The following is a 22,998-nucleotide window of genomic DNA, read 5'->3' on the forward strand; positions in this document are numbered from 1 at the left end:
TGCTATACTCATGCCAAAGATCTGTATTTTGTAACTATAACAAGATCTATAATTTGTAAGTATTTTTCATGGCGCTCGCCAACGTCATTCGAGGTATTCGTAACCTTCTCCAAGGTCCATAATTTTATTCGGGAATACGGGAGAAAATTGATTGGATGGTATCCGAGAATATTTCAGGAAGACCATTCCATTTGTTTTTATGTAAAAATTAAAAGAAATTTGAAAATAGTAAGGTAGGTGAAAAGGAATCTACCTTTCCCTTCCAGTTTACCGAGAGAAATTATTCAAGTTATGTGTAAATCATTCGATGCAATAAAGTATCCGTATTAATATGTCGTAAAGCAATCCGCTTGTTATCTGGTCAAAAACATTAAATATTCCACGCAGATTTGATTTTAGAGTCCAATTTTGATCTAGCACGAGGGTAAAAATGTTATATTACAGCTTAGAATAATACAAGGTTCAATTGAATCTTAAGTGATATGAAAAGGTAAGAGAATAAATAATAAAAAAAAAGCACTTAAAAAATTGAGCCTCTAAAAACTTTTTAGTTCAGATAATTTATTTTTCATTCGGACTTAAGATAATCTTTAAAGCAATCATAAAATTGGATATTTGATCGATACAGAAAAGTGATTCAATGAAGACAGTTAACCTCTTCAAAGTTCCAGACGAAGCAGTCTAGGTATCCTTTAGCAATGCAAATCTCAGGGCATCTTTTGTCCTACAAACTGTCAAACCCCAATTTTTTTTATCAATTTTTATTTAATTTTTATATATTTTTTAAGTAACAAATTTTGAAATGTAAAAATGCTTAATTGCAGATAGCTTTCCAATAAATTGGTTTCAGTATACTGCGTTTAAAGAAATGTACAGTTGAAACTAAAAAGTAATATTAAACAAAATAGTAAAAAAAAAAAAAAATTACACAAAAATACTAAAACCATCTAAATAACATTTAATAATAAGATAGGGCATTTTTTAAAATAACAAAGCATCTCATTTACTTAAAGTCAGAAAATAATGAATACATAGCTTTCAAATGGTAATTAATTAAGAATGTTATTGGAATAATATTCTAAAATTTATTTCATCAATACTTGATTTTCATTTGAATAAGTTTGATTGCATTGTTTTTATAATTAAATGAAAGCACAATAACGTTAAATAACTTTCAAAATACTGCTAAAAAAACTAGTAAGCAATTGCCCCTTCTTGGCGATTGTTTACTCTACATATTTAATAATCCAGCTCTGCCTCTTCATTAAGCAACTTTATAAATTTTTTTTTTTTTAACGAGATTCTAATGAGAAAATACAAATTTATCTCCCAACTATATTCTCTAACCTAAATTCTTTTTCAGTTACCATGAAAAATCTATATTGCTAGCGTTAAACAGCTCAGCAACTTAAAAATATTTAGTAATATAATAATGCTCTTTTTATAATTAATGTTATGGAAAAAGTCCATTTTGAAAGAAAACGTTTATTCTCATTTCTGTACTGAAACAAGGTGCAAAGAAATGTTGCACTCTTAGTGTTTTTCAGTGCATAAATAAAATAACATTTATTTAATTTTGTACACAATATCTTAATAATCGAATTAATCCCTTTGGATACTTTCAATCTTCAGGAAATGCAAAGAAAAACGTATAAGTCATCCCATGTCAAATAAGTCAGATAATAATAAAAATAACAATGATTAATTGATCTTCTTTTATTACCAGAGGATTTTTTTTTATTATAGATTCCTACATGATTATAGAATCCAAGAAAAAGAATTTCCGATTTTTTTTTTTTTTTTTTTTTCGGATTCCGAAGGCAACTATTTTTGTGTTACAGCATGTGTGGATTTCACATTAACACAGAATTAATAAGCCCTAAATTGATGAACTAAAAATCAACTTAATTAAGAAGAAAATCTTTTATTATGTCTAATAGATATTACCATAGTTAGTAACAAGAAAAATTAACTATCACAAACACTTAATATCAAAAATGAAATTAAAAAAAAAAATTAAAAGCACATTGGTTAAGTATTTGCTCTACACCAAGTAAAAATTTAAAAATTAATTATAATTAAATCCTTAGAAAAGAAATTTGTAAATATGTAATTTAAGTTAAGCCAAATGGCATCAGTGCGCAATGTAATATTAAATACAATATATCCACATACACACATGTACAAACTGTCGCCGGAAATAAATTTGATAAAAAAGAATGTATAAGAATTATTTTTAATTTAAATTCTAAATTAGTTTTATAATATTTTTAATTAGTTTTTTTGCCTCAATTTGTGTTTAATTTGTAATTTTTAATCAAATTCAAAGGCAAATGACTATTGATATTCCCGAAATAACTATCATTTACAATATGAGAAACAATTTGTTTCTTTTGTGCACGTTAGATGGCAGCATGTGTTACTATTGCTAAAAATCAATCTTGGCAATCCAGCCAATAAGAGCAAGTGCCCGGATCTGTGCAGAATCTTCTTTCCCGCGGACTACTGAGTTGTTGCTGATGGTGAAAAGGACTATGAGAGGGTTATACACTGAGTCAACATGAGATTGCGTGAAGAGAATTCTACAGCATCATGCGGTTGTAGTCATGGGTAGAGGAAGATTATCTTTTTCTTTCATCTTGGTGCTCTTTTTCGGTGCTTTTCTTTATTTACAGCCTTTTGCATACTGCAAAGGTAAGTTGCTTTTTCTGTTTTGTTTCTATCAGATCAATAATTTGGAATCTCATTTAAGCTGAGATTCATCCGAATGCTATTTTTAAAATTATATTGCATAAAATTAAGAATTCTTCTTTTATTATTTGCCATATTGAATTACTTATATCGATTCATTTTGTGTTGTAGGCTAATATTGAAAATATCTTGTTAAGTTTTACTTGCAGTATAAACAAATGAGATGAAATAGAATGCTTGGAGTAAGGTATTGTGTAACATCTGTGTAAGAAACAAAATTTAAGAAAGAAATAAAACAGATTTTTATATAGTATTTATGTATACATATAATTTCTAAAATAATCTATTCTTAGTAAAATTAAAAGCAATGTATTCTTAGAAGGTATATTATGAATTCTTTGATTACTACTTATCTCATAATTATTCCTAAAATGGACGTGCAAAATATTTAATTGAAATAAGAATGTAATACTCTTTTAACTACTGCAATCGATTTTATTTCGAGTTTTTTTTTTATTCAAGATGATTTTAAAATATTCAGTTATATTTGAACAGATATTAACAAACGATTTCATTTTGATTGATTGTTTTACGTGGTTTTTTAAAATATGTGCTTTCTATAGTTACCTTATTTCAAGTTTGAATTTGTTTGTATGTTATCGTTTTGAAGTTCTGATTTTGCAGATAGAAGTGGGGAGGGGGGACTTCTGAAACAATATACAAAAAATCTAAAAAAAAAACCCAACTATATTTAGAATTTTATAATTTCTATTTTATAAGTTAATTTATTTCAGAATTAGTAAAAAATATTAATTCGATCGTGTTTAAATTGTCAGAACAAATCTCATCATATGGTACGAAAATTGGCATGAATTACATGATAATATTGTGTGGTTTTAATAATCGCATTATAATCATATATTATATAGTTCGGTAAATCGTCTATTATGGAAATTTGTATGTGAAAGCAATAAAAGCATGCCACTTTTAAAACATATGGTCATTAAATTAATAAATTATTCAGTATTGCATGAAAAATATAAATGCATTATCTAAAATTAATTTTAAATTCAAAGCTGGCAAAAAAGTCCTTTTATTTTCTATCTACAGTGTGCTGATAAAAATACTAAAAATTTATGAACGCTACTTTTTTCCCTGAACTACTTGTTTATGTAACTGCCAAAACAAATTCAATAACAGTTTCGACCATGTGCGAATTGTCTGTTTACTGAAATAAATTATTTTAACAGTGCCACTGATGTTTGAGTAAAATCTATTTGAACTATTGTTTGTAAAGTAATTGTTCACCATTAGAACCTCGTAGTAATGTACGTTGTGTCAGAAGCTCATATTTTTTTAATTCATTTATTGTTCAGTTCCATTGAGTGACAGATGTTAAAAAAAAACGTAGCATTTATCGAACAGAGATAATTCATAATTCTTAGCTTAAAATTATTCATGTTATGAAAAACATATGTTCAGTGCATAAATTTTGATGAAAATGGATTTCTGGCATTCGCTTTAGACAGAAAAAAAAGCCATTACAAATTCATTTATAGCTCTGCACGTAGGTATTATATAAATTCTTCATCGGTTGATGAGTTAAAAAATTTTCTATAATATCCGACTAGCCCATACTTTCCTGCTTAGAACATGTCTGATAAATAAACTGTCCGAATCTTCTTTTATTCCTTTTAATTTTTGACAATTTTTAAAATTTTCGATAATAAATTTTGAATATGTTATGCAGGTGTTTATTGAACTTTCGAATGCTTCCGAAATATTTTACTTATAAGATTAAATTATTACTAACATATGGAATAAAAGTTTAATTTGAACTAATAAGGAAAATTTTAACATATTTTCGAAGTATAATAACATTTTTAATGGTAGTCCACTGGAATGAATTCTTCTATGGAGACTATTATTAAATTGGTGGTTCGAAATTTAGTAATTTTTATTGTATTTATTTTATATATTTCGAACTGGTTTTCTAATTCGAAAAAAAAAAGCTTCAGTTATCTTAGAAATTTTCATTTTTTTTTATTATGAGAGGAAAATTATACAAAAGCTACTAATAATGCTTTGGTTTTCGAAATGCATATTTAAAAAATCGTATGGGAATTTTCCTCTTGAATTCATGTTAATAGTCAAACAAGGACCTGTGTGGTTATCCTTCATGATCTAGTAAAATATTTGTGAATTTTATTTGCAAATAAGAATCAAACTTCTATCTTCATGTTTTACGTTCAATTGTAAATATGGATTGAAACTAGTTTCATGAAAGAGTGATAATGAAACATCAGATGCATGATTTTCAAAAGATATTCTAAAATGCAGTAGTGTCCTCGTGTTTGATGTATTCCGCCAAATACGACTACAGTTAGTTGTTCCGAGTGTGGAATATTTTTTCATTTTCAGTGACAGAGATAACAATTTAATGAATTCAAAAGGCGAGAAAATTCCTTTGAAGAAAGCGGCTTTCAAACTTGCATTAATTTCCTTTATCTTGCACGTGGAACAATTCGTAACTTTTATTTATGAGTGAATTCTTTATATTGTATGCAGAATATTTCTGCAATAAGCAATTCTTTATCTAGAAATAATAATCGAATCGCTTTCGCATAGAAATATCATTTGAATATCACTGCAAGTGAATATTAGAATAACTTTTTTTTTTAAATTTTATTATGTACCAGAAATCTATTCAAATTGTGAAGCCTTCTATTCAAAAATATTTCACTTTAAGAAAATACTACACGATTTACAAATTATTCTTCCAGAATACTGTTTTCCATTTAAAGAATTAAATAATATAAAAATTTCTAAGAGAAAAATTCTAATCAGAAATTGCTTTTCTCTCTGAATAACGTAAGAAGTAAGAAATTTAAATTGCAATTTTAGCTGTTTAACTTAAGCTTTTAGTATAAAACAAAAATTAATTATCGCACAACTCCCCCCCCCCCTTTTGAAGACCACCTGAAAAAAATTGAAGAATTTTAAAATTTAATCCAAGATCAAAGGCGAATGAGCTATTCATCTTTTTTAAAACCGCCGTTGTTGAATGGGAATTTCTCGTTTCCGGTCGAAGAATTTTTCGCTAGGTTGAAGATGATTCCTTTCTTTAAATCTTAATGCAGATTTTACTGATTATTCTTTTCATTTTTAATTATTTGTTCTGCATAAAAAAGCTTTTTGAAGGTTATGAAGCTGTATACAAATTATTAATTTAGTTTCAGTTTCTTGCAGATGTATGGCTCAACTACGGATGAAAAAATTCTATCTTAAAATTTTTCTCATGAGTGAGATTTTCTTTGTTAAGACAATGCATTAATTATTGTAGTTAGATATATCATCATTTTGGAGAATTTTTGTTTAATATTTCGTGAAACTATTCTCCTATTTTATAGTTTTTTTCCTGCAGTAAATATTATTATTGCGTCAACTGCTTTTTGAAGAGGAAAAGTGATGTAAAAAAGATGCCAAACAGTTTTTATGTACATTATAGTCTTGAATTTCGTAACGTGAAAATGCCTGAATGGTAATTAGGCAAAATTTTCATTAATTTGTTAAAAAAAATATGACATAGAGTTTTCAGTAAATATAGAAATCAACTATAGTTCACTTATATTTTCTCAGTTGTGCCTTGGAACAATATATTATTTAAATACTGATTTCGTGCATTCCACAAAAAAAAAAAAAAAAAAAAAAAAACTGAAAATTTATGGTATTGAATAATTTTCTATTTATAATTATACCTTGTTTTTATTGTGTTGAAATACATTAGTAACTATAGGAACATTAAATCAAAATTTACTAATTTTTTGGTTTTAAATAACTCCTTACATCTTCAGGCCATAGTGAGGTTTCATGAAAATAAATAAATGTGGCATTTAAAACTTAACATCTTGCTGCTTTCGCTATGCTATGATATTTTCTTTATTTATTTCCTGTATGATGCAGAATGCATTCGAAGTTCCTCGCACATTTTAGAATATATTTTAAAAAAACACTCGAAAATCGCAGAAAAATAAATAGTTTCCCTTAACATCATTAGGTGGTCAAGAGCATTTATTACATCCATATCTCAGACATCTGAATTATAAAATAATAATATCTAAATGTAAATATGCTTTAAGAAATGAATAATTGTATATGAAAAACATCCCAATACGTCTTTTGGAGCTAAGTTCCACTTTGTCTCCTGAAAAATTCTATATATTAAATCGCATTACTGCCGTGATTTTATAATTGTCATGATTTGCTTATTTATTGTTACTATATATTGCTGCTTTAAAAAATGAAATAGAAAAGCTGAATTGTGAAATAAAGAAAATTTCTCCGCTTAAAAATCCTTTTCCTCCCTTCTTTTCTTTCTTTCCGTGTCTTGAAGCAATGGCATAACATTGTCAACGCTTTAGTTACAGAGATTTACGTCACTGAGCATGATCTCGCCGTCAAATCCCTTACCCGAGAGAAAGAGAGACCGTTATTCATTGTCCTATTTACATGAACGTTTTCCAGTGGAGCTTTTCTCCAGATCCTTCTGTACCTATTCAGCTTTCAGCAGCAGCTGATGCGTTATGCTCCCACTCTGGAGGCCACAGAAGGGAAAATAAAAAGCCTTTAAAATCGCCCTCCCCCTTCAAAACTTGGTATACGGTCCATATATTTTCACCCTACCATATCAAGATGAATATATTTTTTATATACAAATTCATGTTCATCTTTGTTCATAAAAACGGGTAACATTTAATTCTTAGAATATTTGTTAAGGACTTTTTTTAAAATTATTATTATAATGGGGTATTCAAGTTTTTAAAATAGATTTTTTTGAAAAAAAAATCTTGGTTTTTTAAATTTTTTTTCTTAATTTCTTTTTTCCTAGTTTTATTTTTAATTAAAATGTGAATAGCAGTTGCACCAAACGATATTTAAAAACAACCAAATGATATTTTTTCTACAAAATGTAATACATGCTAACAAATACAAAGTTTAATTAAATATTGTAGGTTCCCCTCCAAGAAGCAAATAAATAATTGATTTAAGATATATTTCATTAAATATGTATGAGAACACTTAAGATAAAATAATCTTTTCGATTTTTTTACTTATAAAAAATTAATTAATTAATTGTCACGAAATCTTTCAAATAAAACGTTCTTGATGCACCATTGTATATTAATGAATGACATTCAAGGAATTTTTGTTGTTTAGGTTGGATTTCAAATAAATTATTTATGGATTTTGTACTAACTATTTATAAGTTTTACATTTTATTTAGATTCAACTTAAATTTAAGAGAATAGTCAGTGCATTTAGCAACCATAATACTCCTCTCCATCCAATGCCGGAATCCAAAGAGATAGAGAGAAATGCGATTTCAAAAATCATTTGTTAGCGCGGTATCACACTGAGGAATTTCTGATATGAGAAGATACTTTTTTTTTATTTTGTCGTATATGAAGGATAGAGAATGTGTTGCAATATTCCAAATTTTTTCGATCATCGAAAAATTTGTGAAAATATCGATTTTGACGAATCTCCGCGTTTTAGACCTCCGTGAGTTTGAAAAACACATTTTTTTATTATGTTTCCAAGCCTATCCGAGATAAAAAAAAATAACTTAAAAATGCTTTGAGCTAGACGGATGAAATTTGGTACATGATCTTCATACAAAATGGATGATTTCTGTCAAATTTTGAGCATAATCCATTCTGAAGAAATCTGTCTGTCCGGCTTTCGGATATAAGTTAACACGATAATTCTAGAATGGAAGAGAGCTCGATGATTAAATGGAGTGCGCAGATTTAGCATCTAAACTTTATATCCATATCAAATTTGGAATCAGATTTATCAAGGAATTGACCGTCTGTCAATCTGTACCTTCAGAAGCATGTAAGTGCAAAATAACTTAAATATATCAAATTTGGAATATGATTTTGTGACCACCTTTGTAATTCAGTATCAAATTTTGGTTTCAATCGATTGGAAAAAACTCTTTCAAAACACGAATTCGATTTTTGGATGCTATTAACTTTATGCCGGAATTAATAGCTAAAAAACTCGACAAGCATCGCAAGATAGATTCAGTAATAATGCTAATTCACGCCAAAGATTAATATTTCGTAAATATTGTGCGCAAGTCCATTCAAGGAATTTTCTGACTCATCTAAAATGTAATATTATTAAGGAAATTATTAAGACATGAGAAAAAAATAAATTCGTAATAATATCATTTATGACTAATTAAAGAAAAAGGAATTAAGTAAGCTAAGGTAATTAATAGTTTTTTTTATTTAGTTGATGTTATAGGCAAAATTTATATCTGTTTGAGAATGTGAGTCCAAATCGAAAGATAATATTAGTAATTGGTACTCAAATAACCTGTAATATTAAAACGATGGCACTTGTGGTGATATGAATTTAATCCTAAACTTAACTCTAAGATATAAAAATAAATAAATTCTTATGCAATGGGTTTATGAGAAGGATATGCTTACTTAGAGGATGTAAAATTTCTGTTTCCATCATACATCATGCATGATCAGGATGAAGTAATAAAATTTATTCCGATGAAAAGGCAAAGGGACAGGATGAGGCTGAATATTACACACAGATCAAGATAATTGCATAGAAGTAAGCGAACGGAAAGAAATGTTCATTTTCATAGAATATGTCCAAGCAATATTCTTTTATATTAGCACAAATATTCTGCATCTTCATATTGTATAAGAAAATTTTTAAACTCTGGCGAGAATCCTGTAAGCCAGCACATATTCGAAATATGTGTCATCATGCTAAGAAATGCGTAATTTATATATAACAATATGTATAATAATTTTAAGTTATTTAATCTACATTTTTGAAATATAATATCGCATGCATGTATTTTATTTTTAAATAATTTGTGCCATTTTCGATCGTACTTATTTAATTGTAACCGACACATCGAAAAAATTATCATTTGAACTTCACATGCTGTAATTTCTGCACATGGCATCATTAAACACGAACTAGTAACCTCTAGAAACATACATTAAATCCAAAAAATTTCTCTTCTTGCATCGGTGAGGCACTGTTTCTTCAGGTTAAAAAAGATTCTACTGCATCGGTTGAATTTACCTTTCATATTAAGAGTTAAAAACCGCTGGATATGGTTGGATCTAAAAATAACGATCCATCTATTGTGTTTAGCCCAAAAATAATTTTTTATGCAATGTATTTATTCCCTTTTGTTTGTTTGTTTCATTTATACGTACTATGCACTTTTACTCTCCCACTATGAGCTTGGTAATAGAAAAGAATAGAAAAAGAAAAAAAAAGTCTCCCCAAAGCTCCCTTCCCTGTCTATGTTCTTAGAACTTTACAATAGACCGTTCTGAAAGAACTTTCTCCCAGGTGATCCTCAACATCTCAAGATATATATGTCAGCTCCTTTCTTTAGAAAATTGCCTATGCGACGGTTGAACCCTCTTCTCGTAGTGCTGACATAAATGTACCTGGAGAAAATCGGTCAAATGCTACTAGCTCTTTAAGAAGAGAAAAGGGGAGAGGGACAGATCGAAAAAAATCGATTGGTATCTCTTGTTTTCATCTGGATTACCTTGTGGTAGCGAGGGGTCTGATTCATTTCGATGACTGCAGCTATTAAAAGATCGCCCGTTTCAGTTATTTTTGGACAGTTGTTTTCGATCATTTCAAATCTCATGGGAAAGAATCCATATGAAGAAAATGAAGGCGGATTTGATAAATGATAGGGAATGGTAGGATGATTTTTATACTTTTTTCAATCGGAAGGAAGTGAAGGCAGGTTGAGAATTTAAGAAAATCATTTTTTTTTTTTTTTCAATTGCTTCATTTATTTATTCGCTTGGCAATGTTTGTTTTTCTTCGATCTAATTATTTTGATTTTGTAATTTTTTTTATCAGAGTAAAAATGATTTATATTAGAAATGTTTCTTTTTCCAATGATTTTTTTAGACCTTTTTTGTTTTTGAAAAAAAAATAAATAAATAAACAGGCTTTTTGATAAACAGATAAATTTGGATAAACAGGCTTGTCAGATTTATTTCCTCTCCGGTTCGTAGCTAAAGTTTATTTAAGAGAAAATGGCAATAAGAAAAGTGAATTATTTTTTTACTAATCGCCTTTGGTGACCAGCCGGTTCGCCAATCTTAATGCTCATTAAAATTTTAATAATTAAATATTTTATGTAACTCCTATTTTAATAGTTTCTACATCAAAGTATTTTAAAGCTTCAAATTTTGATAGTCATATAATTCATTAATAATATTATAAAGGTCTTGAGCCGTAACGTAATATGCATCTCTTTAATTTTTTATTAGTTCCCGTAGAATTTATGCTTTAAATTAAAGTGGAAAAATGGTTAAAGTGCAATTGATATAAGAATATTTTTTTTTAATGAAACGAAGCATTTTTTTAAATATGAGGACTGAAAACAGAATTGCTAAATATTTAAACCTTATGGGCACTAAAGAATTTCTTTCTTGATTTATGTAATATCTCAAGAAGTTTTCAACTAAATTCCCTCAGATTCATCATGAACAGATTGGTTAATTAACAATGTTTAGTTTTAAATGCATGAAACACTAAGAAAATAAACAGAATCGTTTGAAATAATCTATAGGAAACATGTTAAGCCTTCAAAACCAAGCCCGTATCCGTTGAAAATAGTTGTCAACAATCAGAACACAATGCGCATGCTTGAATTTTCAACGCCAATTATGGTAACGCTATGCAGATTTGGCGATGGAAAAATGAAAAGATTTTTTGGCGGGAAAGTTAGTTTTTAATTAATAATTAAAATTCTAACTAAAAATTCAAAAAAGGGACCCCAGGAGCACATTCTCGACCTCCAAGGAATGCATGTGCTATATTTGGTAGTTGTACGTCGAACGGTCTGGCCTGTAGAGCGCCAACACACACACATTGAGCTTTATTATAAATATAGATTTTGAAAAGAATAGACGAAAGAAGGTATTAGCATAAGAAAATAAAATAGCTTTTTTCTTTCTTCATAAAGTAAATAATTTTAAGAGCATTTTAATAGAAATTTATAATTTACTTTTAAAAAGATAATATTTTATAAGAATAAATAAACACATCATAACATACTATGTGTTGGAATTGTTGCTTACCAATTCATTTCGAGTAACTAAATTGAAATTCAGATAGCAGAAACTGTTTTTGAAGATAATGAATTTCGAGTATTCTATGAAATGTCTTTATTTATGTCTATGAAATGTCTTTATTCTTAAATTCTTGAAGAATTTAAGAATAAAGAAAAAACAATGGAAAGGATTTTAATCATTTATTGTAGCGACAACAACAAATATTTAAAATTGATGTACATACATTTGTTTTCTCGATAAATTCGAAAAATTAATATTGGAAAACGCGTGATAATAAAACTGGAAAGATGCTAATAGTATGAAAATAATACATAAGAATTAATAAACAAGCAGTGCCATGATAAGATCAGTATTTATTGACGAACACAAATAACATGCAGGAACTTTAAAAATACTGAAAAATCGAAATTGAATTAGATAGTTCAAAGTATCAAAGGGTGATTATGTGATCTTTATGAGGTCATGTTGTCTGGCAATAGTGCTTAGTGCTATCCCTATGTAATTTCACTTTACGGTGCAAGCTTTTCATGATTTCATTTATCATATAAACGCTTACTCTAAATAACTCATAATTAATAAACTCATTAACTGCTAATTATATTTATATTTAAAAAAAATTTGAAATTTTTTTAAGTTTCAAAATTTTTGTGATATTCAGAATAATTTTAAAATTATTTTACAAACCAAAATATATTTCACTTAAAATATATAGCTTTTTAATTATTTCTTTAAAAGCAAAGGTTTCATCAAATACCACCATGTTTACGGTATTGTTATGCATTTAATTAAATTGGGAAACACTCCTACCTCTAATGTGTGTCGAAACTTACCGATGGATATCACCTTCATCCAAAAAGTCCAACCCAGAGTTCTGTAAACTTAAAATAGAATTTTAAACAAACATAACTATTTGAAATTTAATAAAAAATGTAAACTTTTCAATCAGAATTGTAATTTTACAAAACATGAGTGCCGTATGACAAACTTCTAACTTTTCTTTGTTTTCCACTATCCATCCTTCAGGATGGGCAGCAAATTCTAATAATAACACGGAACATTTGACATTTATCACATAAGCATAAACGTATTCTATTGTTCCTGAAATAATTATTCAAAGACGAGAGAAATCACACGTGAAGAGTGGATAGAATTGCATGTCTCCGCAACTTTCCTTTTATTTCCATCCCTTTCGCTGAGCAAGGATTAAATACAAAGATCTTTTCTTACTTAAAATTGGAAGTGAAGTGCGTAGATGGGGTTGATTGATAATTATTTCCACCTGCGGGGTTAAAGAGTCGGCTTAAATGGGGCAAAGTGTGCTTGGCAACTGTACAGCCAGTGTTGATCGATTTTTCTCTCAGTTTTAAATGAGAGAGATCGTAAGATCAGAAACCTCAAAGGAAATAAAATAATTAACATTTTTCCATTTTTCTACCTTTTTTATTTCTTTTCAGGAGTTTCATTTATGAAAAGTGCTTGTTAAATAGTTTCTTGAAAATACTTATTACCACGTGTTTCTGATTTAATGATAAGAAAAAAACGGATGTTTTCTTTCTTTCTTTTTTTTTTTTTAGTTTCCATTGACTGCAGCATTTAGAAATTTGTAATTAATATTTACTTTTGTTAATACGAATTACATATAGAAAACTATAAGCATAAAAAAATTTGACCTCAGTATTTTTATAATTTTTATGTTTTGTTCTCTGAAAATAAAAAATACCTGCTCTAAATTAATTATGTAATCTCTAAAGACCGTAATTGAAAAATTAAAACACGTTCCTAAAAAGTAAAAAGGCAAAAAGAAGTATCATACAGCATCGAAGTATTCCATATACAGCAGAATAAATTTAATGATTTACTTAATATATCAGAAAATTATCCAATAAACTTTAAGGTGAAATTAGGATGAAATATTATTGGCAACAATTAAAACTATCTGGATTTTATTCACAGCTGTGAAAATACTGTTATAAACTGCAATTAAAAATATCTTTAAAAATTAATTAAATCTAAATCGAAGAATTTGTATATTACATTGTAATAATACATTGTTCTTTATTAGTAGCAGAGAATAAATTGAAGATATCTTTAACACCAAACGGTTTTAAATCTCTTGCTTCTAAAAACAATCACATATTCTATAAAACGATTTTTAAAAATCGATGTAATTATTTTTTGTAAGATAAAATTGCTCTTAAAACATAATAGCTGATTTAATTAAATATTAAATAACAAAAATATTTTAATTTAATAGAAATAATAATATTAAGCATAAAATAATCTTTTCTTTACTTGAAAACTTAATTTTTAATGAATAAAAAGTAACTATTTAACAATCCCGAAGCTTTCGCAAAAACTTTCTCTATGTTTTATTGCATTTGTGAGTTAAACTCAAAGAAAGAAAAAAATTAGAGTTTTAAATCATTTGTGTATTTTCACATATATTTATAAAAATAAAGCGACATTAAATTTATTAAAATTGCCGTTTTCATTAAATATTATTTCACAAGTCCAATGAAACGGTTCTAAAACTGAATTTCCGTGGTATCAATAGTTGAATTTGAAATCGTAATTTTAATTACTTCTATCGATATGATAAAGCATCTGAATAAAATATCTAGTATGAGAAGCACCTGGCTATTAAGATATAAACAGAACATATTTGATTTTCTGTCAAGCAGTCATTTCTTCAGAAGAGGATCATTAACTGCAAATAATACTAAATCAATAATCGATTCGGACTCCCTTAGCAAGAAATACATAAATGTATGTGGAAATATATTTCGAAAACCAGCCTAATATCTTAATTATTCAATAATTTGTATTGAATTCAGGAAAATTTATTAGTGCTGTTTTGTTTTTACCTGATAAACTCTTCTGAAAAAGTACGAATTAAAATATTCTTTTTTAAAAATGAGTTTTAATTATTGTTTTCCTGAAAACTTCTTATCGTTTTTTTTTTTTTTAAAGGGGCAGAAATTTAATGTTTCTAATGTAATATAATGCGAGAATTCCGGTTCAATAGTCGATATCGATATATTTGTTATAATGGGAGGGGAAATATGAAACCAATTTGTATTGCCTCTTCCGTTTTGAGAAAGAGAAAGAAAATGTAAATAACATTTTTTAGATGATTTGATACTAAGGATTGTGAATTGTGAACTCTAGTGCATACATAACAAAATACTTTCAAGAATTGTAAGGTAATTAAACTGAATTATTTTGGTTAAAAAAAAAGCGAATTCAGTTTTTTCATTTAAAAAAGTAGCGAAAATTATTATTATTAATTAAAAGTATTTTCAAAACCAACAACTAAATTGTATCAAATCATCTTCATCTTAATCATGTGCAGGATGAAAAAAGTTAGTTAGTTTTTTTTAGTGTAGTGCTACATATATACAATGGAAACTGCTTTGTCTTTTCTTAATTAGGTAGATATTTTTCATTTTCAGTAAGTTCGAATACAGTAAATATCCAAAAATGATGCCCTTCTTAGCAATTTTTTTAGAAAGATGTTTTATAAAGACGCTCAATCATTTAATTAAAATTAATTACAAATAAGACATTTGAAAAATATGTGAACTGACTTTATGTTACCATAGATAAAAGGAAGAGCAGCATGGTGTACAATTTGGAATACCTTTCTATAAGAATGATACATGTTCTAAGAAAGAAATTTATACATTTTACGTTTAATTTCTACAGAATCAATTAAGCTAGTTGGTGATGATACAGAAGTCTTTATTGTTCCCTTTTCTGGAACTTGCTTACTTATAGACGATGAGTCGCAGTAATAGCGAAGGTCATCTTAATGTATCTCATATCGATATCATTGACGGCCGGAAATAACTGTTTATTATGTTTCACCTAAACGGAAATGCATTCTCGGAAAAGTTTTTCATAATGCCGGAAGATTGTCGCCCAGTCACCACCTCTAGTTTTCTTCTTCTTAAGAACAATGCCAAATTAAATGTTTCACACAGTAGGGTGTTGTTTTTATGATTTCTTAAAAAAAAAACCTTGTCATATTTGGAACCAGGGACAAGAAGATATTTGAATTGCAGCATATGGTATAGATAATACTACATAAATAAAACAGAGCGGTGAAATAGTAAATTGCGTTAATTTTTACTGATATCAATTTTCAAATTGGATAGAGGATGAATACTGAATTTGGATAGTTTTCCACAAAGATATCATCATACATGGAAGTTTCAAAAGACATGAAAAAGTAACAGATGTCGATTTCAGTAAGAAAAGTTACGACTTCCATAGTGGTCTTTTTTCTTTTTTTTTTTCATCTGAATGAATTCCAGAGGTGACTGCAATCTCATTTCAAAATTCTTACAAACTCATGTAAACAAAATATGTGTTTTTAGTTTGATTTTAGATAATTCCAATTATAAATGAGATACGCATTAAAAATCGGCTTCATATTTTTTTAATCTATATAACGAGGCAAAAAGTATGCATTTAAATATTAATTTAGGCTTTGTTACATCAATTCAAAAATTTTTTCCAACATTTTGATTTCTAAATTGATTCTTGTGCAGATTATTATAGTCTTCTCGATTAAATTATTAGATTTATTGCATTCATATTTTTTTCGTTGCACTAAAATATTCAAAATATCTTCATCTGCGTTTTCATTGGTGATAATTTTGAAAAATCTACATTTTCATTTGTAAACACGAGTTTTCTAATAACAATTTGACTTCTTGTGTAAATTTTATGAAGTCTATAAAATTTTTTAAATTTTCTTATTTTTAAGTTTTATTCCTGTTCTAAACAAAATAAGAGAAAGTGGGGAAAAAAATTCGATATTCCAGCCATTCCTAAAATTCCAATCATTCTTGAAATTTTCTTAATAAATTAAAATAATAATTTCCTGTTTTACATAGTTCATCTTATATTATTATTTATATTATTATTGGATTTGTATGGTGCAAGAGCCATTAAATTATTTTATTATTACTTTAAGTCTAGCGAAAAATACCAGAATAGATAACGCACTATTAGAAATTGATTTTTACTAAGACAAGCGACTTCAGATACAAAGCTTTTGATTAGTGAACATATTTATTTATTAATAAGATGGGAATTATTATTTTTAAAATAAAAATTTTACTATCTTATAACTTAAAACGTGCAATTCTTGTATATATAAAAATTTATTTCGTGTACCTCGAAAACGGCTCTAATGATTTGGATCAAATTTTATATTTAGATAAGGTTTTGCTTTTTATGTTTATTAATATGTCTTTCCTGAAGAAACGCGATTTTACACACACACACACACACAAAAACACCCACACTTTTTAAAACTAACTATTAGAGCCATTTTTTATCTGCTCTCATGCTGGCAATGTCATATACCGCCATCTCGTAAATTTTTGTGATAGTTACATTGTTGTTATAGGATGATAACTTACCGGTACCTCAATATTTTGTGAGATGGCGCTATATGACATTATTAGAATGTGAATACATACGGCTCATACCCAATAGCAACAATGCAATTATTATGTTAACTAATCGTACAAGTAACGAATCGTTACGAATTTGTCGTACAAGTAACCTTACCGTATCTAAATATTTTCTCCAAAATAAAAATTATGATATTACAAAAAAAAAAAACAAAAAAAAAAAAAAAAACTGCCGAGCTAAGCTTGGTTTCCCAGGTACTTTATCGCTAATTTTCATTATCAGTTTTCCAAATTCATTTTCATAAGACAGACAAAAGAATTCCGATAATTTTTTTCTTCGTGTTACTAAAGTCGGCACTCTCGTTCTGTGTTCACTCTTCTAATTTGACAGCATTAAAAGATAGGCTCTTAAAATTCACTATCAAGATACTTCCTATAATTGACGTCAACTTTATAGTGACAGGCCAATGTATCCAAATTAGTTTAAAGTAACATCTGGCTTATCTTTCAGGCTGTATTGTTCTGTTATTCAATAAGAAAATTATCTGGAGAGATGTCATTCAATTCATTTCATTACGATACGAAAATATGCCATGCTTTGTGTTTGAAGATATAAGAGGCACTACTTATGACGCAGTGCATTGCCTTATACTAATAGAGTTAATTCATACTTGCGTGATTCGCTCAAAATGCGTTTCGCTAATTTAATTTTAAGAATATATTTTGCAGCTGAAGGAATGAAGTGGACATGATGTTATAGAACAGCATAAGACGACATTATTTACATTAGATGGCATACGCAATAATGTTTGTCATGTGATTATTTCGTCAAATGAAATGATTCCAGGCCGAATATGATCATTTGGTGGAATTCCTAAATAAGCAAACAGCGTACGATGTGTTATGACAAATTGTAAAAGTAAATAAAGGCAGCCATGATTTGCACTCGAATATTCTTACAGAATGTGTATTGTGCCGATATCTGTGTATTTGTAAACATAACTTTACAACGAAAACTACAATAAATGATAAATTTTAAAAATCAGAAATATATAAAAAGGGAAAATAGGGAAATTTTAAACTATTCTGAACAGTTGTTGAATGCTCATATTCATAATGCTGATTTATTGATTTGCATTAATACTTACATTCTTACTAGGTAATAGATGTTGTCTGTTCTAATACTTACATTCTTACTAGGTAATAGATAATTACCATCGGATCTTATATTTTCTTCCATAATTTCTGCTACAATTAACCTATCACCAGCAGAAAATTTCAGAATTTGTTACTATTGATTGACAGTTTGCAATACAAAGTTGAAAATGGTCTATAATAATTTCAACTTTATTATTTGTAGTTACATTTTATAAGTTTTTAAATAACCAAATAAAATTATGTAAACTACACGTCCAATAAGATATAAAAATTGTTGTAAAGAATGCTTAATAATAAAAGAATCCTTCTTTCACGGAAAGAAATCCTTAAAGCTTTATCTGATGAATTTTTTTGGATGAGATAAAATATTTTAAAACATCTTAAAAAGAGATAAGAAAACTGAGTATTGCCCACTGTAACTTTAATAAAAATCATGTATATTGGTTGTAAATTTCTTTTAAACGTAAACTACAAAAAAAAGCCATTAAACGCGGCACAATACTCGGAGCATGTAATCTCGTAAGAATACTTTGTAGGAACCGAAGTTATTCTTGAGGTCACGGTAAAATCATACCGTCGCATTTCTTTGTCTTTTAGGTTAGTTGACATATTTTTGAAATAGTAATTTGAATAATTTATGAAAATTTTTCTTTCTTGAATTATTTCTAAATATTGAATCTTTTACATATAATGTTTTAATCTTTTATCATATATACTAATTGAATCCTTGAAAAGCGACAATCTCCTGAAATTTCAAAAAGGTAACAATCAGTGTATTTTGTTTAATAAAATTAGGATTTATTTACTCTTGTTTTGCACCGAAAGAGCAAGAATTGTTATTAGGTTTCGAAAGCATATTCTGTCATAATAATTTTTGGAAGTTTTATGGACGAATAAGTTCAGCTTATTTTATTAGAGTATTGCATATAAATAACATTATGTTTTGTTGAAAATGCATTTGGATTTATCATTTATTTTTATCTTCCACTAACGTTTAAGATGAATTTGATAAAATGAAGGAAACGTTCAGGATTTGGGGTCTAAATATTATTGTTACCTACCGAAAAGTTTTAGGTCCTACATTATGTTTCGATTTGAATTGTGATTGGAGTGAAATGGAATATATCAACTCCAAATAGCATGATGTTAGAATGTTAATAGTTAGATAGCATCAGATGGTTAGATTACCCTTGCTTAGGCAATGTTGGTGATTATTCTTGCTCTATTAAACTTTTCTAAGGCCTTGAGAAGGATATTTATTGCTAAATTCGTCAATTCTGAATTGTTCATGATCAGCTATTTCACTATATTCATCAAAAGTCACAAAAAACATTAATATACATTTTATGCATAATCAAATTGATTATCAATTGTTTATTATTATTTTGAGATAGTATTATGTCAATATCTGTGCTGAAAAGAAGTTTGGCTTTCATTCAGGATTATCGCTGATTAGCAAAAACTTGAAATTTAAATTCTTTTTTATCTAAAACTAACGGAGTATCTTGAGTTATTAATTAATTTTAAAATATGCAGAATGAATTCCTTTTCTAAAATAATGTTTCTGATAAATATCTATTTCCAATGTATAAATATCAGTTTTCTGTCACGAAATATTTGTAACTTATCTTAAGAGTTTGTTTTAAAACCAGGCTGAAGAAATTTAATATATAATATACGACTTAAAAACCTGTTTACCTGTTGCTTTTTTGACTTTTACCTGTTGCTTTTATGATATATAATTCGCCTGTTGAGTATAACGTTGTTTTTTTTTCTTCTGAATTTGCATTTTATTCTTGGGCCATCACATAATGTGTTAATTAATTACAGTTAAATGACATGATTATTTTGATAAATACTTTTACACGCGACTCACTTTTATATTAAATAATGATGAAGGAATAATCATATAAAGGGAACTAATAGCATATAAAGACGTTACATTTCAAAAATATTCATTTGTGGAAGATTCAATGGAATCATTTTGCAATTTTGAAAAGTTAAACTCATTTTTACATTGTTAGTAATATATAATAGTCAAAGGATGACATTAACCAGCAATATATTTGAAATGCTACATTGCCACACATCTTATATTTTATTTTCTAGATGTTATTTTTTTTCACTGCAGTTTTTTTAGATTCGCATAATTCTTTTCGTAAGTGCTAAATAAACTGAATATTTTCTCTAACGGAAACCCAACCTTAATATGAGCAGAGCCCCTTCCTGTTCCAACTTGGTCCTAACATGTACCTATAACCTTTTTCCATCCCACGCCTGCTGAGAGTTATTATCTTGAAAGAAACCCTTGTAATGCTAGCACACGCAACTCCTCCTGAAGATCACTCAGAACGTTCAGTTTCTCACCATCCAACCATTGGTGCGGAAGCCCATTTTGACCACATGGTTACACTGCTCAGATTTACATTCGTGATCGAGAAGACACGGGTTGTTTCACATTACGCGTCTCATTTAGATTATCAAGGCTAGGTGTAAGCTCCTTTTACTACGAAGTTGGGCGCATCCGAGAACGGTGAACGACAGATCTAGACTTCCTGCTGATATTCCTCGAGGCGTTCACCTTGAAAACTGCTGTTTTCACTCTTTTACAAACTAACTTTTAACCTTTTTGGTAGTAAAACGTAATATTTATTGTGCACGGCTGATGTGTATCTTTAAATAATGGGCTCTTTTACATGCGCATTATTTCAGCCAAGAAAAGTAACTGCGATTGGTTTTGTTTGCTAAGTTAACTATCGTTTAACCTTTTAATCCTTTCTCTTATAATATCGTGTCTAACTAGAATGGAATTGAGGAAGTTATAATATTTACATCTATGGTTAAGTTAAAATGGCATTGAAGTTAAAAAACGAAAGTCGTTTGGGAATTATTTTATGTATCCTTCACATTCTTATATTGATTAGAATAAAATTAAATGACATCTAATTAAGGAACATGACATCTAATTAAGGAGATTAAATAAATTCGCAGATATATTTATCGTTTAAATAATGGAGATAAGTTACATACATTTCAAATAAGATTTCCTTTAAAGACGAAATTGTAATTGGATGTTTAATCAACTTTTTTTCACAAAAAATATCTGGAATCAGATTTAGTGTTTAAATAGTTTTCAAGTACTGTATAACTGGCTAAAACAGACGTTAGTGTTAAGGTTTATTTACAAATATAGAAGAAAATTACCTGAATTAGTAATTCAAAAAATTTGACGTAAAGCAAATGGCTTAGATAGAATGATGGCCCGCAATAAGAGGATATAACACTCTTCAAAGAATTAAACCACTCTGCTAAAATGAATAAAGGATGATTGATACTTTAGCTATGAATTTATATTCGGAAATCACATAGCAAAGAAATAATATTTAAAAAATGATGAAACAGTAATATTTGTACTATATTAAAATAATAGGAAATGTAATATTATGAACAAATTATATAAAAATAAATTATTTTTAGTTTTCTAGATTTCAATAAATCCAGACCAGAATCAGAACAGTTTCATTAAAAATGCAGTTTTAAGGTGATTAAAAATCTTAGTGTGTGCTTAAAATCAGTCTTAAGAATTCTGAGTTCCATTTAAATTTAATAATTCGTAATTTTGAATATAATTATACTAGCACCAAATGCAATAGGATTAACTGTATGAAATTTTATGCAATATAAGTATAATGGAATTCATTGTACGTCATTTTATGGTATATGTGCTTTTAATAATTTTTTTTTTTTTTTTTTTTTGCCTCAAATGAAACAGTTTGTTATCTTATTAGGCAAGTTTCAAGATTTCAATAATTTTGAGTAGAAATTGATCACCAAACATAAATTTCAGTCTTCTTCTTGCATAACTATCTCCTGTAGCGTAAAAATAAGAAATCTTAATGCACAATACACTAATAACTATGGTACGGTCTCAAATGTTTTTGAAAAATCTTATGAAATAAATGGCAATTATCGATGCTATATTTTTTTCAAAAAAAAAAAAAGAAAGAAAGCTTTATCTGATAGCATTAAAAACCCAATGATCCGAAAGAGATTTACATTAATTACACATAACCATGATTTTTGTTAATTTTATGCACCTTTTGAAAATCCTTGTCTAAGACAGAATTTTCATTTCAGAATTCCGTCGAGAAGCTACCTGTTACAGTGATGTTCTTCACCTGGACTGTGGTAAACTTAGCTTTATAGCCATTCATGAAGCCTACTTTACAACAGACCACCACGAGAATCAAACCTGCCACTCACCAGTACCTGAACACGAATACATAGAAGACGAGGACACGGATTCCTCGAACTATTCCTCCTGTCACGAGGATATAAGGATATCTCTGAACAGAAGGTGAGCAAATGTTACATCATGTTTTTAAAGCATCCTAAATATTGTATTTAATTGAAATTATTTTACACAGAATACGAGGGCTGTCTAAAAATATCCAACCTTGAATTTTTCTGCTTACGGTAATAATGCTAGAGCGGCGTCACTGTGCACAGTAGAAGAAGACAACTTAATGCGCATGCTTAAGATTTCTTTCTTTCTTTTCTTTTTTTTC

At 28.1% G+C, this 22,998-nt stretch overlaps 1 protein-coding gene across 1 annotated transcript in view; it reads left to right on the forward strand.

Moving 5' to 3' along the window:
• The first annotated feature begins 2,475 nt into the window (after positions 1–2,475).
• The window catches only part of LOC129963155 (CUB and sushi domain-containing protein 3-like), a 68,283-nt gene continuing 47,760 nt past the window's right edge, over positions 2,476–22,998 (forward strand). Inside the window, exons 1-2 of the mRNA XM_056077269.1 lie at positions 2,476–2,694; positions 22,568–22,787. Coding sequence (XP_055933244.1) covers positions 2,607–2,694; positions 22,568–22,787 — 308 coding nt within the window. The 5' untranslated portion in view covers positions 2,476–2,606. The remainder of the gene's footprint in view (positions 2,695–22,567; positions 22,788–22,998) is intronic.

Source organism: Argiope bruennichi, chromosome 3 (assembly GCF_947563725.1).
Source record: "Argiope bruennichi chromosome 3, qqArgBrue1.1, whole genome shotgun sequence".
Classification (NCBI taxonomy): Eukaryota; Metazoa; Arthropoda; class Arachnida; order Araneae; family Araneidae; genus Argiope; species Argiope bruennichi.